This window comes from Melanostigma gelatinosum (genome assembly GCF_949748355.1).
Source record: "Melanostigma gelatinosum genome assembly, chromosome: 2".
NCBI lineage: Eukaryota > Metazoa > Chordata > Actinopteri > Perciformes > Zoarcidae > Melanostigma > Melanostigma gelatinosum.
The window spans coordinates 12032604-12055434 of NC_136635.1; the positions used below are offsets into that span (position 1 = coordinate 12032604).

At 39.7% G+C, this 22831-nt stretch overlaps 1 protein-coding gene across 1 annotated transcript in view; it reads left to right on the forward strand.

Annotated features, from left to right (window-relative positions):
• spon1a (spondin 1a) overlaps positions 1-22831 on the forward strand; it is a 53314-nt gene that overhangs the window by 28876 nt on the left and 1607 nt on the right. Inside the window, exons 7-13 of the mRNA XM_079295161.1 lie at positions 11686-11750; positions 16167-16368; positions 20030-20170; positions 21523-21598; positions 21745-21927; positions 22218-22388; positions 22484-22651. Of these exons, the coding sequence (XP_079151287.1) occupies positions 11686-11750; positions 16167-16368; positions 20030-20170; positions 21523-21598; positions 21745-21927; positions 22218-22388; positions 22484-22651 (1006 nt within the window). The remainder of the gene's footprint in view (positions 1-11685; positions 11751-16166; positions 16369-20029; positions 20171-21522; positions 21599-21744; positions 21928-22217; positions 22389-22483; positions 22652-22831) is intronic.

The following is a 22831-nucleotide window of genomic DNA, read 5'->3' on the forward strand; positions in this document are numbered from 1 at the left end:
CCGGTATATGTATGACAATGCTGTATGACACATGTATGGTTCTCATATGCATAGTCAAATGTAAAAAAATAGGTTGTGTGAGATGAAAGAATTTCCATCCCATCTGTTGCATTAACGTTTGTTATCATTTGGTTTTTCCATCATACAGAATAACACAAATCCTCCTAAAGGTTACATATTTAGAGGTCACAACAGAACCTGAGAGCTGAATTGCTGATTCTCCTGAATTAGGTTTTGGGATAGAGAATAGAGGCTTCCGGTTTCTTTTTTTAAGATCTTCATAACATCAAGGCCAGCTAAATACAATAAACCCTCATTATAAATCTTTTATTCATGAAGTGGCCTCGACAAATCTGCTTCCAGTAACGGCTCTAGCTGTTATGTTGTCCCGATGTAAATGAGACCATGGCTCTGAGGCCCCTCATTCACTGCAATCTCCATACCATTTGGTAGGTTGGGGACCTGCAATCTGTCTTCCCCGGCGTGGGTCAAACAGATGAAGGAAACAGAATTGGATAGCAGTAAAGGACATAAGAGCATCCAGACAGGTCCACATGCATAATTCTGACAAACAAAATCGAATCAATATTATAGTTAAATATATATATATTTATATATATGAAGTAAGCACAATCTAACCAACATTTTGATTGTCTACTGAAAAGAGTATTATCATCTGTTACTATCCCTAATATTAGTCTACACTAGCGTTTCATCAGACAGGAAGAAGGCACAGATTTATTATCTAGAAACACTGTTTTGTACCATTACAGCTTTGGTTAATTCCAGGTTATTGCTTATTCCATTACTTAAAGTACGGCATCTTTCATTTCTAACATTGTATTAATTTGCCTCAAATGCATTAAAAAGCTCATTACTCTCTCTCTCTCTCTCTGCACCCACGGTAATAATAGTTACTCTGTGGTTATGATTGTTCTCTGCGTGCAGAGAGAACAAATAATAACATGTTTATGTTGTCAGCTTAGGTTGGCTTCATATTGGACGATGGACCTCAGGGCAGTGAAGTTGGCCAGTCGTTGTAGCAGTGTATTGAAAAGTTGAGTTGTCAATCATAAATACTGCGTTGTGGTTTCCATTTGATTTATCAGGGCCGACTACAGCATATATTGTCTGTTTGGACAAACATTCTGTAAAGAGATATAGCTCCGACAGTCTCTTTAGTTTTCATACTGTTTATCAATGCGAAGTAACAATTTCCCTTTAGCATGTTTCTGTTTTGTTTTTCCCACTTTTTCCCAATTTGGAGTTAATGCCTCTTGTGAGTTTTGGACTGATTCTAGTGCATAGCTGTTTGTGTAATAGTGCTTCAATGAGGATGTAAAAGACATCTCTGATGTTGTATATATGATAAATGGACGGAGTATATGTGGCTTTAATTTGATCACGTATTAGCCTGAGTTGGTAGAATTGTGTTTTCCTACCAGCAGTGTGCAGTTTTAGGATTGTTATACATTCTGCAGTGCAGTACATATGGCGTCAATGGCCACTGACCTCCTTACAGCGCAAGGATTCTGGAAGTAAGAATGAAAATAAGCAAACGGAAGGAAAGCTTAGAGAGCGACAGACAGGCTGAACTGGGTCATCAAAGGCAGTTACCTCGATTCATCTCTACTAACATCCCTGAGCCCTGGGCCCAGGTCTGCTGGAGTTGCCTGTATAATGGCTCAGGCTGCTTGATGAATGAGTGTGCCGGGCAGCACTACAGGCTTCCAGACTACTCTGCAAGGCTCAGAGATTGCCACCGAGGACAACCACAGTCAGCAAATCAATTCACAGCTCTCTAGAGAAGTAGTCAGCGCTTACAAACTCATCTGCCTTAAGCACGGGCAATTCTCTTGTCACCACGTTTCATCATCACCCTGCGGAACACGTTCTCCCATTCTGTTTTGAGCAAGATCGGTGTGACTGAAGTAAATTCACCTATGCAGTATCCTATCTGCCGCTTCTTCTGCAGGGCAGGATATGGGTATGTCAGAGGAGATTTAATTAACACCTGAAGGCTGTGTAAGCCTTTACGCTGTGTGCTGATAACAGCCAGCTTGCATCCCATTTCGAATTTGGAAGCAATTTTTTGCGTGTATTCATAGTTTGGAGTATGTGCTGCAGACAGATCAGATATACCTGGGTAGAACTTTGATAACAACATCAGAGGAGCTTCTCTCTCACCCAGGGAAAAGGCTCCCTAAGTTTAGACCAAGCGGGGCTTTGGCTCCCAGCTCTTAAATTTTCCGTAATGGTGCTCTCCTAGGGAATAATTTGACCATTTTCAATGCAGAATGAAGTATTCTACCATCTTTAGCCTGAGTAGAATCTATCTGACACATAACTACAGTAAATATTTACAAAGTTAAGCAACAATATAATCAAGAAAAGCGTATTTAGTAGAATTAAGTTGCTTATTATTTGTGTTCAGAAAATGTGAACTTTTCAGCATCTCAAATTGCAGCAAGACATAAAGTAGAAATCATGCAGTGGTCATTCTCCAACTATATTTGATTTGATTCTCCATGGCACAATTGTCAGGTTACGTTGATATATTATACTGATGACAAAGTATATGAATGGCTTATCAGCATGGTTCTGCACTCAGAGGAAATTCATATTTCCAATGTTAATTTGGTGGAAAAATGAATAGAGGTATTTGCATGGTAATTAGAATTAATGATCTTTTTAGCATGGTGATTATACAAGGATGCTGATATTCCAATGGGATATGAAAAAATCAGAAGTTCCATCTGTTACTGCTTCATGTAGATGTCTTCCTGCTATTGCGTAAAGGGGAAAGGGATGCTATCTCCCTCATTGTGTTTACACAGCCACCAGGAGCTGGGAATAACCATTAGTATAACCAGGTTATGTAGTGATTCACAGTGGTCTGTAGGCTTTATCTTTTTGTCTGCTTCTTTCGGATCCCAAAAAAAGACAATATTTAATCAGGGAGTTCAGTTAGGGACAGAGTGGACTCTATGGTAAGGCAAGGCAAGGCAAGTTTATTTGTATAGCACATTTCAACAACAAGGTAATTCAAAGTGCTTCACATAAAACCATTAAAAGTATCAAAACATAAGGCAAAAGAAAAGGAGATTTAAAAACAATTAAAGAAACAGTCTAAGAAATAAAATTCAGTAGTAAAAATCAGAAATGCAGGAAATTGATTAATATATTAATTGAATATGGTTCAATTAAAGGCAGCAGCAAACAGAAAGGTCTTCAATCTTGATTTAAATGAGCTGAGGGTCTCAGCAGACCTGCAGCTTTCTGGGACTTTGTTCCAAATATGTGGAGCAGAAAAACTGAACGCTGCTTCTCCATGTTTAGTTCTGACTCTGGGAACAGAAAGTAGACCGGTCCCAGACGACCTGAGGGGTCGGGATGGTTCATAAGGTAGCAGCAGATCAGAGATGTATTTTGGCCCTAAACCATTCAGTGCTTTGTAAACCAACATCAGGATTTTAAAGTCAATTCTTTGTTGGACAGGAAGCCAGTGCAAAGACATCAGAACTGGCGTGATATGATCCACCCTCCTGGTCTTAGTGAGGACTCGAGCTGCAGCGTTCTGAATCAGCTGCAGCTTTCTGACAGACTTTTTACAGAGACCTGTAAACACACCGTTACAGTAGTCCAGTCTGCTGAAGATAAATGCGTGGACAAGTTTTTCCAAATCCTGTTGGGACATAAGTCCTCTAATCCTTGATATATTCTTCAGGTGATAATAGGCTGATTTTGTAATTGTCTTGATATAGCTGTTCAGGTTGAGGTCTGAATCCATAACTACACCTCGATTTCTGGCTTGGTTTGTGGGTTTTAACATCAGTGACTGAAGCTGAGCGGTGATTTTCAATTGTTCGTCCTTGGTACCAAAAACAATTACTTCTGTTTTATCTTTGTTTAATTGAAGAAAATTCTGGCACATCCAGTTGTTGATTTGTTCAATGCAGTTACCCAGCCCTTGTATGGGATTATAGTCCCCTGGTGACATAGTTATGTAGATTTGTGTGTCGTCTGCATAATTATGATAACACACTTTGTTGTTTTCCATAATCTGAGCTAGTGGAAGCATGTAGATGTTGAACAGAAGAGGCCCCAGTATTGAACCTTGCGGAACACCACATGTCATTTTAGTCAGCTCTGATGTGTAATCAGCTACAGACACAAAGTATTCTCGGCCCTTCAAGTAGGATTCAAACCAGTTAAGTGCTGTGCCAGAGAGTCCCACCCAGATTTTTAGTCTTTCTAGGAGTATGGCATGGTCGACCGTGTCGAATGCAGCACTGAGATCTAGTAACACTAAGACTGAACTTCTGCCATTGTCTGTGTTTAAGTGTTGTTTTACTTTTCTTAGCTGTCCCTGGCTTTGTCCATCTGGGTGCAGGGGTTGAGGAGGAGTTCTGCCTGTGTGCTAGTGCAGGCCAGCCAGTCGCATCACAAATCCCAGGGCGCTGGGCTCTGCCTGTTAGTCGTCCTCCCACATATTTTCTCTTCGGCTTTGCACCGAGAGAGTTCCAGGGAGGACTACCATTTGAAGATTCATTATCTGCTCTCTCCTCCTGTTTCTTGGTAGGCCTGGTTGTGCTAGTTAGTTGTGTCTTAGCTAGCGTTTGTCCAGTGTTTTGAGTCCATGGTAGAGTGGTATCATTCCCACACAGTCCATTTACCTCCACGTTTACTTCTAGTCGGTGGATTTTTGTTTCCAAGACTGCAATCTTCTGCAGGAGTTTGTAGGAGTCATCCGTGGAGAAGGGAGGCATCTTGCTGCTACTTAGCTTTAACTTAGCTGCTAGTTAGCATTAGCCAACAATCCAAATAGCTCGACGACTTTCCGACGGATTTGTCTTCACTCAAACGTTGAAGACTGATATATGTGATATATCTGGCAAGATATATGTGATATATCTGGCAAATTGAAGCAAGAAAATGCAAGAAAATGCAAGCAGAGGTGCAGAGGCAAGAGCAAGCAGCAAAGCGACTGCACTCTCTATGACAGCTTGACGGAGTAGTAGTGTTATTGCAGTCTTGTATCTGCATTAATGTTCTTGAGAAGTTTCACAAAAAAGTCTTTGTTGGGCTAAAATCTGAAAAATATTTTCAAACCAGAGCAAGTAGTAGATTGCAGAACTGCTTTTATCGATGTTTTAATTTCTTAATTTTGTTGCTGCTTAAATGTATCATCAAGGTTACTCTCTTACATCCAAATCCATACTCATGACTTTAGATCCAGTCTTAATACAGATGTTTGTGTATTTAATCATCAGGTATTCTTTGACATCATCTGTGTAGTGTTTTTACAAACAAATAAATATCGCTATCATAACATGAATGCTGTATTAAACTGCTTTTTGAAGCAGAGTTAAGGTAGTAGATTGAGTGTAGCAGTTTGCGATTGATTATTCAGCATTGAGAAAGCTTTTCTTGCCCATTTTCACATTAAACCAAATGTCAGTGGAGCAAGCAGGCAATATTAAACCATATGAACACAGTGCCTCTGTTAACCATTTCTTATTTGCAATGAACAGTTTAAATGCCGTTCCTTGCCTAACAGGGAATTACAAATGCTAAATCAAGCATTACAAATGAAGGTTCACTGCGCTTGTCAGGACTAGATGGAAATTATTCATGCAATATGAATCTTTTCCATCCAAGATAAGAGAGTATGTCATCCGTACTGCGTGATGTGTCTTCTCTAATTGATACAAGCAGTTCTCTGTTCTAGAAAGGACTCCACGGAGCTTTTAACAATGATCTTTTTTCACAACATAAGCTGGTTTGTTTGAATAAGCAAACGTATTAAAAAGAAAAATGTTCAAGCTAGTATACAGAGGAGCTAACAGAAGTAGACTGAACCCACTGACTTCCAGGACTCACAGGTGGGAAAACAATTGTCCACACCTTTGGTTTCTAGTAAGTATAAAAATGTAATTATATGTACAAATAAAAATTAACAATAATGGGGCAATACTCTGGGATCAGGGACCAACAACCAAACTGTGGATTAAGTCTCAAAAAGTACTATTCCACATTCAGAGGGAACAGTGAAGGGTTGAATCCAAGCAGTGACTTTACCAACCAGCTATTATCACCACACATTACCCAAAATAATCACAGAAAACTGCTCCTAAGATATAATGAGTTTATTTACCGAACAATACTGATCAGAAATCAATAATATACACAAACAAACATCTATTATACAATTACAAGCATAATACCTTCAAGCAACAAACGATCACATGGTGAGGGGAGTGTGTGTGTCTGTGTGTGTAGGAGGTTAAGGAGAAAGAAAGAGAGCGAGCAAGATGGCGGGTATATTCACGTAGTGATTTACGTCACGCGAGACTTAACAATGGCGGCGCGGCAGCAATTGTTTAATGGGGCAATAAGACACAAAATGGAGTCCGCCACGTGTGTATGCAATAAGCGTATATGTGTATGCAATAAGCGTGTATGTGTGTGTGAGTGTGTGTACGTGTGTGTGGATCCGTTTGAAAAGAAGAAGAAAATGAAAACACTCAAAACAAGGCAGATCCTCACCGCAGCAGCACAATAAAGCACATATTACCTATTACGCCCCTACACAGTTGTCCTGGTAATAGGAGAAAAGAAAAAGACGTGAGTGTTGCTAAGGTATTCTCTGCCAATGAGAGTGCCATGCACGAATTGAGTATTACCTCACAGAGGCAATATTTAAAGACTACAACCTCAGCCCGCCTTGGGTTAGGGTCTCCTCAGTGTGAGGGACTACGACAGGGCAATCCCATCCCAGCAGGACAGACCTCATGGGTTCAGAGGCTTCTGACAGTGGGCTCACTTCCAGCACACAATGTCTCTATTTAACAGGTCAAGAGCAAAATCACATACAAATGAAGGCCTCATTTTGCATTAATGCACTTGTAAACAATGTAAATATTCATTACTGTCCTGGTAAGTTGTCTTTGATCTTGAGAACCTATATAATTACTGAGCTACAGTCTCTACGGTTAAATCAAAAGAAAAAAAAGAGTAAATCGTCAAAGTATAACAACTTGAAGTTGGGATGAAAACAAAAATCTTTTGGTGGCACCATAGAGTCTCAATCATGAACATTAACCTGTTAAACACTGTTGACTCACATGCTCACTGTACAGAACGTTGCTTGTCTAACTTTGCAAATTGCATCAGTAATATAGCTTGTATAACAACTTGGTAATAATTCATGCCGGTATAGTTCTCTGCCACATGATGTGAAATGTGATTAATCAATTGTTAAATGAGTTTCCACACAACACCCAGTGTTTCTTTGGATCAAAAATAAAACATAATGAGTGATTCATTGCCAGACATTGATAAATGTGCCCTAGCTTTGCTGGAATATTGTGGAGTCATTGAATTGGAGCAGATGTTGTGTTATTGTAAGGAACATTTGAATAAGTCACACTTTGTACTCTGTGATGTGAGCTGTGGTGTTTGTCCAGTTGGGCAGATGTGTCCAGCTGCTGTGAACTGACAGTGATTAATGACACACAGGGATTGTGATGCACAACATAATGCATCAATGCAATATGATGATTAAAAGAACAGATTTGTATTCCTTTTAGATATGTTGGCGCACAATTGTAAAAGTGATGGTGATTCTCAGTGGATTGATGGAAAATAATGTCATAGGTAACAACATGACTGCTCAGAACAGGACAAAAGAGAAGATCAACTGTAATGCATCAGTATTCATTTATTCAGTGAAAGCAATGTGTTTCCTACATGCATCTATTCAAGACAGCAATAAATCTGCATTATTTCTGGATTGACTGACAATATATTTTGAAGCAGCACAGGTTTTGAATGAGCTCTCAAGGCCATACAACTTAGTCAGCATGAACAATATTATAAATTGGGAATTCGATTAAAAATGAGAAAGCTGAAATGGGAACCTTGAAATGGGGAAGCACTGAGAATCACTATGTGGGTTTATTATTATCTAATGCATGGCCGTAGTAAAGCATATAACCTGAAAATACACTTCTTGAGCCAATTCTGAAGAGTTGCTAAGAGGTTGTCCCTTAGCCACCACCCTGCAGGATGCAACAGAATGACAGATTTGCTTTTGCTTAATATTAAATTAGTAGAAGGAAATGACAGGCAAGAAGCAGGGGACAAGTTACATTGCTGATAGGGTTCATCTTTAGACATCCCTGTCATTAGTGGGAATGATACACCATTCGAGCAGCAGACGCTCGACTTACACAAAGCCTAATCTTTGAAATGATATTCCTCTCTGCCTGCCATTGACTCTCTGCCTGCCATTGAGCTCTGACCTGAGGATGTTCTTCGATAAAATGTCAGGGTACCAGAGTCGTTAGGAATCATGGGGAACATGAGTGTCTTTACCAATTTCATGGCAATCGGTTGAGTTGTTAACATCCTGTGTCTTTCCACAGACACAAAGTGCCTGTAGCCTTCAAGGAGAGCTGCAGGATTTGGCCCTGCTTGAATTATGTAAACAGAGAAATTAAATGAATTTGTGTGAATAGGTATACATTATATTTGTTATGTAAAACAGGAATGGAAAAATGCATCTACGTCAATTGTCTCCATTTTATTATGTTTTATGTCGATAAAACAAGTATACTGTAATTGTTTTCAAATGGAGGAAACAACACAACATCAAATATGTTTTCTGCTCGAACAATGCCAAGAAAGATTAAGGAATGTCTGAGGATTTGTAACAACTCATATCACTGTCAAAAGCAGTCCAATAAGGGTCCCTGGCTTGGTAGATGAATGTTCTTGCTGAAGTTTGCAAGTTGTACTTTTGGTGATTAAGGAGGCTCCTTGCTTGTGTAAAGCTCTTGATTTGCATGAATCTTTTAGTGACTAAGATGAAAAATACGAGTGTTCAGCTCAAGCAACATAAGTGCAAAACATGTAAAAGTAAATTCTAATACAAAATTGCCCTTGCCACACAAGAAACTGAACCCAATGTATCAGAAGTTATCTTTTGTGTGTATTTATAACTGTGAGACTGTAACAGACAGTACAGGACAAGTACATTTCAGCATCAAATACAATATAAACATAATACATTTTGATGCGACAAATACATCTTCACCAAAAGAGAAGGTCAGTGATGATGAAAATTATAGTACTGTCCCGAGGGGCAGATGGTCCTCTGGCTACAGCCTGCGGACACTATACTGACTGCAATTAATTATAAAACGTATCCATTCCATCAAAATGTCTAGGGAATCACTAAGTGGTGGGTCTCTGGTAATTAGTAAGTAATTCTGGGAAATATTGGATTACATCCTCTATATTGATCCTACAGAGACTTTTTACATTTGACTGAAGACTCAATTCGGGCTGAAGGGAATGAGAGCCAACAGTGAGATTCTGTACCCTGTTTTATACACATGCTGGGGAAAGTTTAGCTCAATGGTATGTTGCGTTGGGGAGTATAAATATTATGAAAAAGTTTCAATAAGATTTAAGTCTGGTGGGCATGTTGGGGAGGTCCTGGCAGTGGTGGGTGTGTATGTGAATACACATTTTGTTTAGGCTAAATGCTTTACAGGCTTTCATGATGGATATCCTCTCTTATGATACAATTTAGTGCAGAGGAAATAGTTAAATTAGTACGTTTTTTCTTACTAAAATCATAGAAAAGGTTCATCTTGATTTTAATGTCCATGTCCTGCCACCACAAACAAGCTGGTCAGTTTGCTTAATTGCATTTTCTGTGTATAATTAGCTGATTTCCCTAATTTTGTCCCATCTTGTTTGGGAGTGTGTATGTAAATAAATAAATAAATCTTGCAACAAGTTTGCTCACCGACACTTTGGGGGAAGGAGCTGAGTCCAGCTTGTCCTATCCTAAGAAGAAACAAATTATTTTCAGAGTTGCACCCCTTTAAAATCCACACACTAGTCTCCACGTTGATATTTCACTGTCACTTCATGGTGGAAAAAAGCATTTTTCAACCTTTTCCCACCTTTTAAAGCATAACTTTTTCAGAATTCTAGGAGGCTAAGCTGATTAAAAATCCTATTGTTTGGCCATTCAGGTATGGTTATTGTGGGATGTTCAAGAGCAAAGAAGAGAGAGAAAGAGAGAGACTGAGCAAACTGATGTTTCTGGGGTTGAAGTTGCAAAACATGAAATTTGTAATTTTCAGCAGTTATGAGTCGCATCTTGACGGTTTAATCGATTCTGCCAATGGCTGCCAACAGACTAAATGGTGGGCGAAGGTCTTTTTTTTGAGCTTGCTCACAATCCTTGTCACTGTCTTGGATATTGCTGGTAGTGAGTTATCTGTTTCTCTACAGGTCTTACAGCAATATTCACTCGCTCTAGTCCTCAAAAGACCAGCTCCTTTGTTTTCACCTGAAAACCCAAACCAGAAGTAGCACCGTGGCTTTTCGCACTTGTCAGCAGCTATTCTTCTGCAAGTATCTCACTGACTATGTTTACTAGAAGCTTCCCAAATAATGTAACACTGTGTCGCGTTGTGAATCCTTTGCAGAAGCACATCCTATCGGTAACATCCTTGGATCTGACATGGGATTAGTCAGTTGTGTTTATTATCAGCCTTTTCAGATTTTCTATAATGAAATTCAATAACACAAAGAGAGAGATGGGGCGGGGGGGGGGGGCAGAAAGTAACCCTTTCTGACCACAGAAAGGGTTACTCACATTATTGCAACAACTTAGCAGATTGTGAATATACTTACACACCTTTTTTGAATAATGAAAGCAATAATGTGCATGGAAAGTAAACACTAAATCTGTCTGCCATTGTCTGAATGGAACATCTGTGCCCGTGCCCTCTGCCCCTCTGTGGGCATTTGACTGGAAGGTTGCAAGTTTGATCGACCCTCACACTGGCAGAATTCATTTTCACCATGATAGATTCTCATCCTCAGTACCTGAGGGTAAATACAGTACTGGCTAATGTTCCACTTTTAACACAAACCGAGCTCAAAAGAAAGAGTATTTTTGGGTTTCATAGTATGGTTTCCATAGTATGCATATAAACATATAAAATGCATCCAACAGGGGTTCGCCACAATAACGCAAACACTATACAAAACAATTAAATCATATACAATGGCTCTGCAATAACCACATTTGTTATGGTTATAATGTCCATGTTCAGTTGGTATTTTATTAGATTTCATGATACAAGTTCAGTGCCCATATCTGGAGTGGCCATTCAGAACGGGCTGATTGCTTGGAACCTGGTATTGCTGCATGCAGCGTTGCCAGGACACGTGCCCGTTTGGAGCAGGCTGATTGTTGGTACCCAGAAGTCCAGGGAAGTGAAGGAGAGTTTGGTTGTAGCGTTAGTACATCCAGCAGCAAAAGTGAACTGCAAAGTGTATTATTGTTGAATGTGTCGCGTGTACAGATTGCACCAACTTCGATAATGCGCGTCGTTAGGTCCACAGCAACACACCGGCGCAGTGTGAAGGAGATTGGGACAGAGATTTCTTGCTGTGGATTGTACTCCTTTTAAATGGACCTTGCTTCTGCTCTTTTGACCACACAGACCATGTATATCCACTGACCATAATGACTTTATAGATTAAAAAAAATCCACTTATCCTTTAAGCGTTTTGGTTCAAGAGTCAATAGTCAACTGTTTCAATGTACCGAGATTGAACCGTTGTGTCTTTTTGTCCGTCCCTCCTCATTAGGGTGATGACGTACTGACAGTCATCAAGATGAAAGCACAGTGGCCAGCCTGGCAGCCACATAGTGTGTAAGTAATATGTCCTGATCATCATATTCTCACCACACATCTGCTTCTGATTTTGCTGCTGGTTCTGCAAGTTTAATCAAACATTTTATACAAATTGCAAATCATCTACTTTTCACAATTATGCAAACTTTACACGCATCCAGTGGTTTTCAAAAATGTGAATTTAAATTACAGTATTACGTAGTCTTCATCTGTTCTCGATCTTATTAAAGCTATCATAGGGGTCTTCTGTATATCAATATGCTGTCCATGATATTCAAGACGATAGAGAACAGAAGATATTTGCTGGCTTTTATCCCACTGTTCTTGTCATCCTCTTGTTCTTATGTCTTGTATTGTCTTAATATTGTCTCGTGTCTTTCAATAAAAAATGTATAAAAAAAAAAAAAAGAGAACAGAAGACCCACTATATCCTACTATAGATGATTATTACTGTATCATTTAAATGTAGTATCTTGGATGTGAGAGGCTTAAATTAGGTAAAAACAAATGTATTACTTTGGACAGGAGGACAAAAAACAGGATTACCTTTAAGTAGTTTGTAAGACGTTGTTGATTGACAGCTGACCTTCAACAAACAGCGTAATTACTAGTTTCAACGTTGCTCTAGTACTTGTCTCACCCCAGCTGTGAATTTGTAATATACTTTAATCACTCTTGAGCAACTCTGCAGCGTCTGGGTTGTGGCGGCTCCTTTATTTAAATTGGACAATATTGTTTAACGTGTTTAGAAGTTAAGGTCGTAGTAAATCAGTCACTTATCTGCCAGATGCACTCATTAAAATGTAGGGCACAGAACATGTTCAGCATGCTCCTCATGAGATATGTCCTCTGTGATGGATTGTCCTGAGCAGTTTTCAAGTCAAACCACGTTAACATTACTGCAATGTAAGACATCGATCTAAAAACTTAATGGCATGCTTTTGAAGACAATCAACACTTACCTTATGAAGCATTCACACTTTGTAGTTAATGGGCCAAAACATTCGAACCACTTAATAGAAATGATTCCCAAACACGATAGCGTAGGTCCTAAGGTTTTAGGTGGCAGAACTTACAGTCAGAAGTTAGAATCCAAAGTTGGACCCAGAGCTTGCTGATCAGTAAAAACCCGGCTCAAAAACTGCCAGCCACAACATGCTTACAGTGTGCATGCTCATTTACTCCTAAATTCATAAGAGCCATTTAATCTCTTATTCATGAGAAAAACAAGAAGCTTGTTGGCTCAGCTGGCTCAGAAGAACTTCAGTGGCAAAGGCCTGTGCAGTGTTGTTTCCTCAACCACAGGGCCTCAGCGAGGGCCATGGGTTTAGTCTCCAAAATAAAGACTACAGGAATAGAAGCAATGATATCCACTAATTAGCTTACTTTATGTCGTACAGGCAACCAATTAATTATTGTTTCACACAGTGATTGTGGACAGCACATCAGATCCATTATGTTGGTTTGGAGCGAGATGGTTTTGTATCGATCACTACATGATGGAGGTAGGCTAAAGAAAATCTTTGTTTTAACTGGAAAACATACCCTGTTAAGTCTTAAAAGGGTCCTCAGAGAGTTCATTAGCTTTACGTATAATGCGCTGCATGAAAAGTACATCGATGCATATTTCTGTGAAAACAGGTTTGTGCTTTTTCGGTTATATGCATGTCTGTATACAGAGGGAATTTTGCTGTCATTTAACACAAAGCTTTTCTCTCAATTAGAGTTAATAACCGTCAATTAAAGCTTTCAATAGTCCTTGCTTTGACAAGAGAGACAGGAAGAGAAAAATACAGAAAGAGAAAAGAGCAACCATACAGAATAAGGAAGTGATTAAATAATGCTTTGGTTAAGACTGGGGTTTAATTACTTTGTTCGTGCTTCATTTTAGGTTCGTGCCTCTTCTTTAACCAAGCTTGCAATTTCATTTGGTTATAAGGACGAAAGTGATTGCGGGACCAAAGGGCAAAGCAGCAGAGATGTAGACGGAGAGTATATTTAGGGAGATGAAAAAGGGATGGAGCCATTATCACACATATTACAGCAGTATGCCTACTACAGTGGCTCTCCTCAGACTCAATAGACACAATAGAAAGAAAGAAATAAACTTGTGTACGGTAAGAAAAATATCTCCCACAAAATAAGGTATACTAGTCAGATCCTTGTGACAAATAGGAGATTACTTAATCACCTGTCCATACATTCCAGCGTTAGAAAATAAATCAAACCCAATAGAATTAACAAGCACATCCACAGAGGTCAGTCAGTAATTTAATAAATTAAGATAAAACAATATGCTTAATAGGTTACTGTGGTGATCTATATAGCCCATTAAAGTTACAATTGCTTTGGCACCACACTGCATATTGACGGAAAGTAATTTTGTTGCTAATGGAGCCTGTCCCACTTCATAGTCCTTTCACTGCCACAGAATGTTTGACTCTGAAGGGAATGAACACATTTTTTAAAATTTAAAATCTGATCCTATGCCTTTGTTAATCAGTAATATTTTCCATCTGATCTCAGTCAACCCATGCAAATGACTCAGTCGGTAGTCCTAAAACGCAGTGATAATAAAATAGGTCACCAACCAATAAATGTCACAAATCATCACGGCTTCCTGACCGTATAGGGGTCTGAGTCAGTTATTGTTCTTGCCTATCCTCAAACTAACTTATAATAGCGCTGTTTACTGATATAATTCATATGCTTCTTCAAAGATACACGTTCATTTCCGCAAACCTCAAGTGTCACTTTGTCTCTTGTCAGCTGCCTTTCTAATCACCAGAGAACTGCTTTGGTGTTCTGTGGGTTACGTTTCAATAGCAGCTAAAAAAGGAGCTGGTTGTCAAATAAGAAGCTTTTAACAACAAGAATATAGCCGTTAATGAGCTAACTTCTTAATTTGTATCACTATCAGCACTACTATTTGGGGCAATATATATTGTTTATGTGTGCGTGCAGTGTGGTATAGAAGTGTATGTTTGCATAGTAGAAAGACATGAAAAATAAGGTTGTCTAAATTTTTAAAAATGTTTTCTATATTTTTTACTTGTTGACCATTTAAAAAAAACTTGCAGTTTAAATAAATGTCAGTCTATTAAATGATTGCCCACAAACTGTTAAAAGGTGTACTGCAGTTGCACTGGCATTGTTAGCTCGTAAGGCAACATGAATAGCCAATCAATCGAATTGCCAGATATCCATGTGGCAACCTGAGACTTGCAATATAGACTGAGCAGAGGTCCCAGAGAGTCAAGTCAAGTCGTGTGTTCTTAGAGGTTAATGGCTTTTTCCTCAGAGGCCATAATTAGTAGAGTGTGTAGTGCAGGACTGAGTTAGCTGCAGTGAAATTGAGCATGATGACAGGTGAAAAGAAAATCACTAGCGAATTGTCTGTGTTACAACAAGAATCTTCCCACTCCTAATTAATCTTGCATTGGCTGGGAAAATCCTTAATGAGTTTAGCTGTCAATCATTGGTCCAGACAGACAGTCAGAGGTGTGTCTCCTCTCCTGGAAGAAGGCAAATGTGCAGTGGAGATAGATGTGGTCTTGCTTTGTCAGTCACTATTTTTAGGCACTGTAAGTATCTTTCAGTTTTCTCTCTCTCTAAAGGAGAGTCAAAGTTTCCCACATCCACGTGAGCTTGCAACGGTGCGAGTGACCGAGTTCTAACACCCTGAAATAGATGAGTTATCTCTGACGCTAACAAATGTGTTTCAGGAATAACAAGAGTCACGTTCTAACTGTTAAACTTTCATTCAAATCATATCAATAACTATTAACAAACTCAGTATAGACTACACTTGTGATCGGATGCAGATACATATACAGATACAGATACATATTCAGTCAACATTGTGTATCATTTGCTGCTGTGTATTATTTAAAGTAGATATATTGGCATCTTGGGCAAAAACATGTCAACAAATGGGTTCTTCCTTCTCATTTTCAGGTTGTAGCAGATTGGCATTGGTATTAGCACATATCCAATAATAATGGACTCAGGGACAAAAACCTTCCCACTGGCTGACTATTACATTCACATCTTTACAGCCTCCTATTCAGAGTCTGGTTTAGAATTTTTAGCATCCTGGTTTTGTTGTTGTTTACTGTTAACCGTGCATCAGAAACTTTTCCTCGCACACTCTATTGGCCGTTTGAGGTCAACCTGCTGGTGACTCAATTGGAAATGTCTGACTTCAAAGTTCAAAGTTCACGAGGGGCAACCAAATGCGTCATCATGCTTGCTTTTGTTCAGGCTGGACATCTCACGTAAGATGGAAGAGGTGCAGCCGAGCCTCAGGTCTTTTGAAGGACACACCTTTGTGGGCCAGTTGGGATACAGCTAACATCTCTCTCTCTCTCTCCCTTACTCATACTTACATACAGCTTTGAATCACACAGACCTCATTCTCACTCTCTTACTCAGGCGGTCCGCCCCCTCAGCTGAATTCTCAGTGGACCGGAGTCGTCACCTCATGTCCTTCCTGACCATGTTGGGGCCCAGTCCAGACTGGAATGTGGGTATGTCTGCTGAGGACTTGTGTACTAAGGAGTGTGGTTGGGTCCAGAAGGTTGTCCAGGACCTGATCCCCTGGGACGCAGGCACTGACAGCGGGGTGACGTATGAGGTCAGTCAGAACAATGACACATTTTGATATCATCATGCTTTATTGAAAAGCATGATGTCACTTCAGTAAATTGCTTCTAAATGTTGAATGTGTGACTCAACTCAGGTTACAACCCCACAATCCCACAGCAATCACAGCCTTCTGCAAGGTGCTACTCTGTCCTCCCTGGATCACCTTCCTCCTCCCTCTCATCACTAGCTGAGTCTTCCCTTCACACTTGCGTTTTGACCTTGTCCTTACGCCAACCTTTTCCTCTTCATCTGCCTGTCTGCTCACATTCACAATCACTCCCTTCCTCACCTCCTCACATACTGCCAGTTAGCAACAATTCAAGTGTCATCACCCAATTCAATTATCCTTTAACAGCCTTTAACACAGGGGTGTCAAACTCATCTTCACTCTGGGCCACATCAGCATCACGGTCACCCTCAAAGGGCCGGTTGTAACTGTAAGACTGTATAACTAACTTCTCCCTAACATATTGTTAAATAACTCTCTCTGCATTTGATTATTGTTTATTCAAGTGTAAACATATTGTACATGCAGTTATATAAATGAAAAATGATATTTAAACACATTTCTGTTATTATAACATAAATCATTTTAATTGAGGGTTAAGAAACCCACATGACTCTATCAAAGATCAAACTATTAAAGAAAATAACAAAGACAAATATCAAACACAAGTTATTACATTAACTTTGTTCAAAGCTGTTTGTGTCACCTCTCTGCATCACTAATGTTCCTCCCTGTCGTCGTCCTGTGCATGGCAGCTACATCCAAGAGCTGCTCACTGAGAGTCAGGTCTGATGAACATGGATAGATGCTCTGTATCCGTGTTGTCTGTGCTTTCATCAACAGATAATTAAAAACACAAGTACCTGCTCGTCTCTTAGCTAGCTGTGTTGTTAGATTGCTGCTAGTTCATGAACTCGGTCTGCGATGGTGTTTCTTCACAAACTGACGTTTGTAAAAGTCTGTATCTGGTCGGAGCTCTGCTCACATACCTTCAGCATGCACTGGGCTGTAGCTGTGTAAATATATTCTGCTGTGATTGCAGTCTGCCTTTTAATTCTTGGACAATTTGGTGTTTTTCTTGGAGGCTAAATTTAGCTCCGTGTTTGGTGTTAAAATGCCGACGTCGTGAATTGTATCCTTCATCACCGACACGCCTCCTAACACAGAAGACAGACCCGTTTCTCTCCTTGAAGCACAAACATGTATTCGCTTTCCCATCTTTCATTACATTTTCTTCCCTCTGCATCAATTTTTCTCTTCGTGGACATTTTGGGATTATTTGTCAATCTTTTTCAACTCAATCAATTGTTGGAAAACCGCTTTTCGGGCTGTTGCCTCTCCTGTCCACCTGTTGTGATCGTTTTAATATATATATATATATATATATATATTTTATTTTTGCTGGCGAATTCACGGGCCACATAAAATGACGTGGCGGGCCGGATTCGGCCCGCGGGCCTTGAGTTTGACACGTGATATACATGGCCTGAAATGACATCCACCTACATCACCCTTAGAGGAAATGATGATGTCCGAATCAACATAAATATTTGTTTTTGTCCTTTTGTCCTCCATCCATAGTTTTGAAGACATAAACTTCAGTTGCTTTTGACAACTACTCACTAAACTGAATGATTATTGTTGTTGTCTTTACATGACCAACTTCACCATTTGAATGAACACTTATTCAGTCACGGTGAGGTTCACTCTGATAGGTCATAGGTCTACCTCTCATCTTTATGCACTTAATACATCCCTTACTCTGCTGTTCTGTAAATCACCCTTACTGCCTTCGTAAGGCAGTAACTTCTTTACATTCTAATATAATGTAAAGAAGTTACATTGTATTAGAATGTAACTTCTTTACATTGTATTAGAATGTAAAGAAGTTACATTGTATGAGAATGTAACTTCTTTACATTCTAATATTCTATACAATGTAGCTTCTTTACATTATATTAGAATGTAAAGAAGTTACATTCTCATAAAATGTAACTTCTTTACATTCTAATAGAATTGTCTTTTGAAGATGAACAGGACATGTTTCAGTTTCAAGTAATGACTGGGTTGTTACTTTCGGTGCTGCTTTAGCATTGATCATGTTTTGATATTTGAGTCATGTTGTGGATGATCAGATGGAGTTATGATGTAGCAGTCGCCCAATTGCAGATTCAGCTTGAGCAAAACCTTTGTCTGTTGTGTTCAAATCAGGCCCATAGGAGTTTACAAGGCCTTTCTCAAAACACTGACCTGATGCATCAAGTGGATATTTTTTGCTGAACATAATATTATGCATTGACCTCTACATCCTCTCGTCAGAATGAGCATACTTATAAACACACTGTTACAACTCCTTCATAGTGTCATATTGCTTTTCGGAGAATTATGATGATAAGTTCATAGTAGATGCAAAAGTATACTTATGTACAATATATTATGTTGAACATTGTTGCTCCTGAATGGATCACAGCCAACCCAATTATGTTCAACACAGCTCATGTCCTTGGTCATGGTGCCACAGCACTTAAAAGAATAAACTTCATAATTCTTACTTTTACTCAAGTATGGCTTTTGAGTACTTTATACACCACTGGTAAGGGACAAGAACAGGAAGTTAGTTATTGTAGTATGACCAGTTGATTTGGTCATTTCATCAACACAGTCAGCAGATGGAGCTGCAGCAGCAGCCATGACACATAACTCACGAAAGCAATTTTGGTACTTTTAAATCACACTTTCTTCATATCTCAATCAAAGATGAACACATTACATCTTTAATCTACGATATTATCCCCGATATTATCCATCAAGGCAAATAAATGATCATAAATCCACAAAAAGAGAATCATCAGACTTTTATGTTTTCTTCAGGATCAAAGTAATCCAGATAGTCTGTAGCACCTGGTATAGAGTAAACTGAATCTCAGGTATCCACTCTAATGCTCTTTCTGTCCTCATACACAATTCTTTATAACATAAAGATGTAATGGCATGTAACATCTACAAAGATGTACGTATTGGATGCCAATTAAACAAATATTACCATATCTTTTTTTTTAAAGATTAATGATGAAATAAACCCTCTTTCCAAACATTTTGCAGCAGAGGACAGTGGAACAAAGGTTATTCTTGAAGTGAGATGGGAATTTGGCTCTCCGTTACAAAATTGTTAAAGGCACAGGCCCATAGCAGAGTAATGAGATCCATTCTCTGTGCCATTACTTTTTCTGTATCTTTTAATTAGTGACCTCTCATTACCCTTCTCCCTATCTACCTCTCTCCCACAAACACAAACAGAACTGCTGTTTTTTTCTTTCGGTTTGGTCTCAGAGGGGGTTGAAGGATGAGCTGGTCTTCTGCCGCCAGACAGCCTCTGGTGGTGGTGCTTCTATCAACCCCATGCTGGCAGACCTTTGCTGTTGACTAATAACAGCATCTTCCGTGTACAATACAGCGCTCCTTCCAACTTTGTGACTAGTCCTTTATGTGACTTCTGCTTTGAGTAACTTTGAATGACTTTGTGGTCATTGTAATGGATTTAAAAAAAATAAAATCCTGACACTGTTATTTTTGAAATCCCAAAGATCCACAGCTTTGTGTGTGTTTTTTTCTCTTCTTCTGTCTTTCTGTCTGCTTCTTTTAGTCTCCCAACAAGCCCATTGAGCACCAGGACAAGATCCGTCCGCTGACCAGTCTGGATCATCCACAAAGCCCTTTCTACGACCCTGAAGGGGGCGCCATCACTCCAGTGGCCAGGGTGATGGTGGAACGCATTGCCAGAAAGGTTCGTCTGTTTTACCCGTCAGCTTTTGATGCAAACATATATACTCTGTTTCTTTTGTAGGATAATGATCATAATTGCAAGCAATTGCATCATTGTAGCATAAAGGTAATCATACAGTATTGCGATTGCTAACAATAATGAAATACTAACAATACTTGAATTGTGTTGTACATAGCTGGAGAAGGCAGTATAGTGACCCAGTCATAAGCCCCTTTGTTTCACAGCACATTTAAAAAAACGGATCGCTTTATTGCTGTATTTGGAGGTGATCTGCACCTCCTCTTCACATACTTTGCCTGCTTAGTTCACTCTTAACACATGTGATTCCATGCTACATTGATTAATCAACCAAATTAGAATACAATAAAAATATAACTGGCATCTTTTACTATCTGCCGTTGTTTTGAAGTATTTGAAGTTTATAGACGTATATTATTTAAAAACCTCTAAAGCAGAGACAGAGAGGAGGGGAGAGACACCATTCCATTGTCTGTGTCACTGTTCAGCAGGTACAACGGTGAGTTCAATGCTGTCCATCAATACAGCAATTGATCAATGCTTGATGTAACTCCCTGTATTTGTGGTGTGGGAGTAGTGTTTCACAAGGTGAAAAGAAAATCATTGGGACACCTGTCGACACGTTTGTTTGCTGCTTTCCCAATTAAAGAAAAAAGAGATTTAAGCTCGCTGAAAAGTCATTTATGTTATCAATTGTATGTGTTTTAGTAGTTGTAGACAGGAGTAGGTAATGTGCAGGTGATATTTCAATTTATTTTGACGATTAACTGTTGGGTATTTTATGACTTTATTTGATGGTTGAAAGAGAGTGGTGTCACGACATACAGAAAAGTGCCGCCCTGATGTGTAATATCTTGACCAGTCATCACCAGTGTCAATTCTTCTGAAGCAAATACAAATGACACAAAGCTGAAAAAAGATAATTAAAACATGTATGAAACTGAACTGAAACATTCCCATGGAACTCTGGCTTCAAACCAGAGAGGGATAAAAGGTTAGCAGTCCTTCAGTGGCATCTAGAGGCAGCTGTGGGGAGTTAATTCCATGATCCCATTCGTCATCATTTACTTACACACATGCACACATACTCAGTTTACACTTGCAGAATAACAGAATGCATGGACTTCATTCTTATACAGTACTTTCCCTGTTTGTTTGATACCACAATTAAGATCATTATGCCGACCATCTCATTTGCAGGCTGTCAATCTTTCATATAGCTATTAGGAACAAACAGAAGGATTTAGACAGAGCAAACAGAAAACCAAAACAACAGAGAACCTACAGACTGCTGGTGTCTGTCCCAACATCACTGTGTTTCTGTGTGTCCACAGGGCGAACAGTGCAACGTTGTGCCGGACAATGTGGATGACATTGTAGCAGACATTGCCCAGGAGGAGAAAGACGAAGGTCTAGATCCTGCTCCCATTTCTCTCTCTCTCCCTACCTCTCTCCGTCTGTCTGTGTCTCTGTCTGTCTCTCTGTGTCTCTCATACAAGATTAAAAGCATAGTGTAGGGTTATTATAGTGTCTTTATCCCCTTTGCCATCTTGCAGATGATACCCCTGAGACGTGTATTTACTCCAACTGGTCTCCGTGGTCGGCCTGCAGTTCGGCCACTTGTGAAAAGGGCAAGCGGATGAGACAGAGGATGCTAAAGGCCCAATTGGACCTTAGTGTGCCCTGCCCCCACACCCAGGATTTTGAGCCTTGCATGGGGCCTGGATGCAGTGATGAGGGTGAGTAATTATCTCAAGACTGTGAGTAACTGCGTCCATGTGGTAGCTGATGATTTCTAGAGATTTAACGTCCACCGAGCACCTTAATGAGCATTTTTAATCTTTGAGATTTGTATTGAAATGTTATGGTTATTGCCTCTGTTAAGAGAACCAGAGTGATGAGCCAATAGCAAGACAACACACATAATTAACAACTATTAAACTACAAATTCACTGTTTTGAGTTTCCTGTGCCTTGAAATCCTCAGTTAAAGCTTGCTGACATCTTCCTCTTTGTCATTTGACTCTCAGATGCTTCAACCTGTATGTTGTCAGAGTGGATCACCTGGTCTCCCTGTAGTTTGTCCTGCGGGATGGGCACACGTTCCCGGGAGCGTTATGCGAAGCAGTTCCCTGATGATGGCTCAGTCTGCACCCTGCCCACAGATGAGACAGAAAACTGTGTGGTCAACGAGGAATGCTGTGAGTTTTCCCTTTCCCCCTGCCAAGTGTATCACTTCATACCATAATGTAGCATTGTAGGTTTACTGTGCCTCGTCTTTCCCTCTTGGCCGTAGCTCCCAGCAGTTGTCTGGTTACAGAGTGGGGCGAATGGGATATCTGCAGTGCCACTTGCGGTCTGGGCATGAAGAGGAGAGAGCGCATGGTGAAGATGCCTCCTGCAGATGGCTCCATTTGTGGGGCAGAGGTGTTAGAAGTGGAGAAGTGCATGATGCCAGAATGCCGTGAGTAGCAACATTTTCAGGACCACAACTAACCTGACACCTCCTTCACTTTTGCCTCATTAAGCAACCAGGCACAAGGGGCCAGTAGCTGTAGATCCTTGTGGAGCACTGGTGAGACAGTCTTACATTTAGTATTCCTTTAGCAACTCTTTGAACTTTAATCATACAAGATTTTCATTC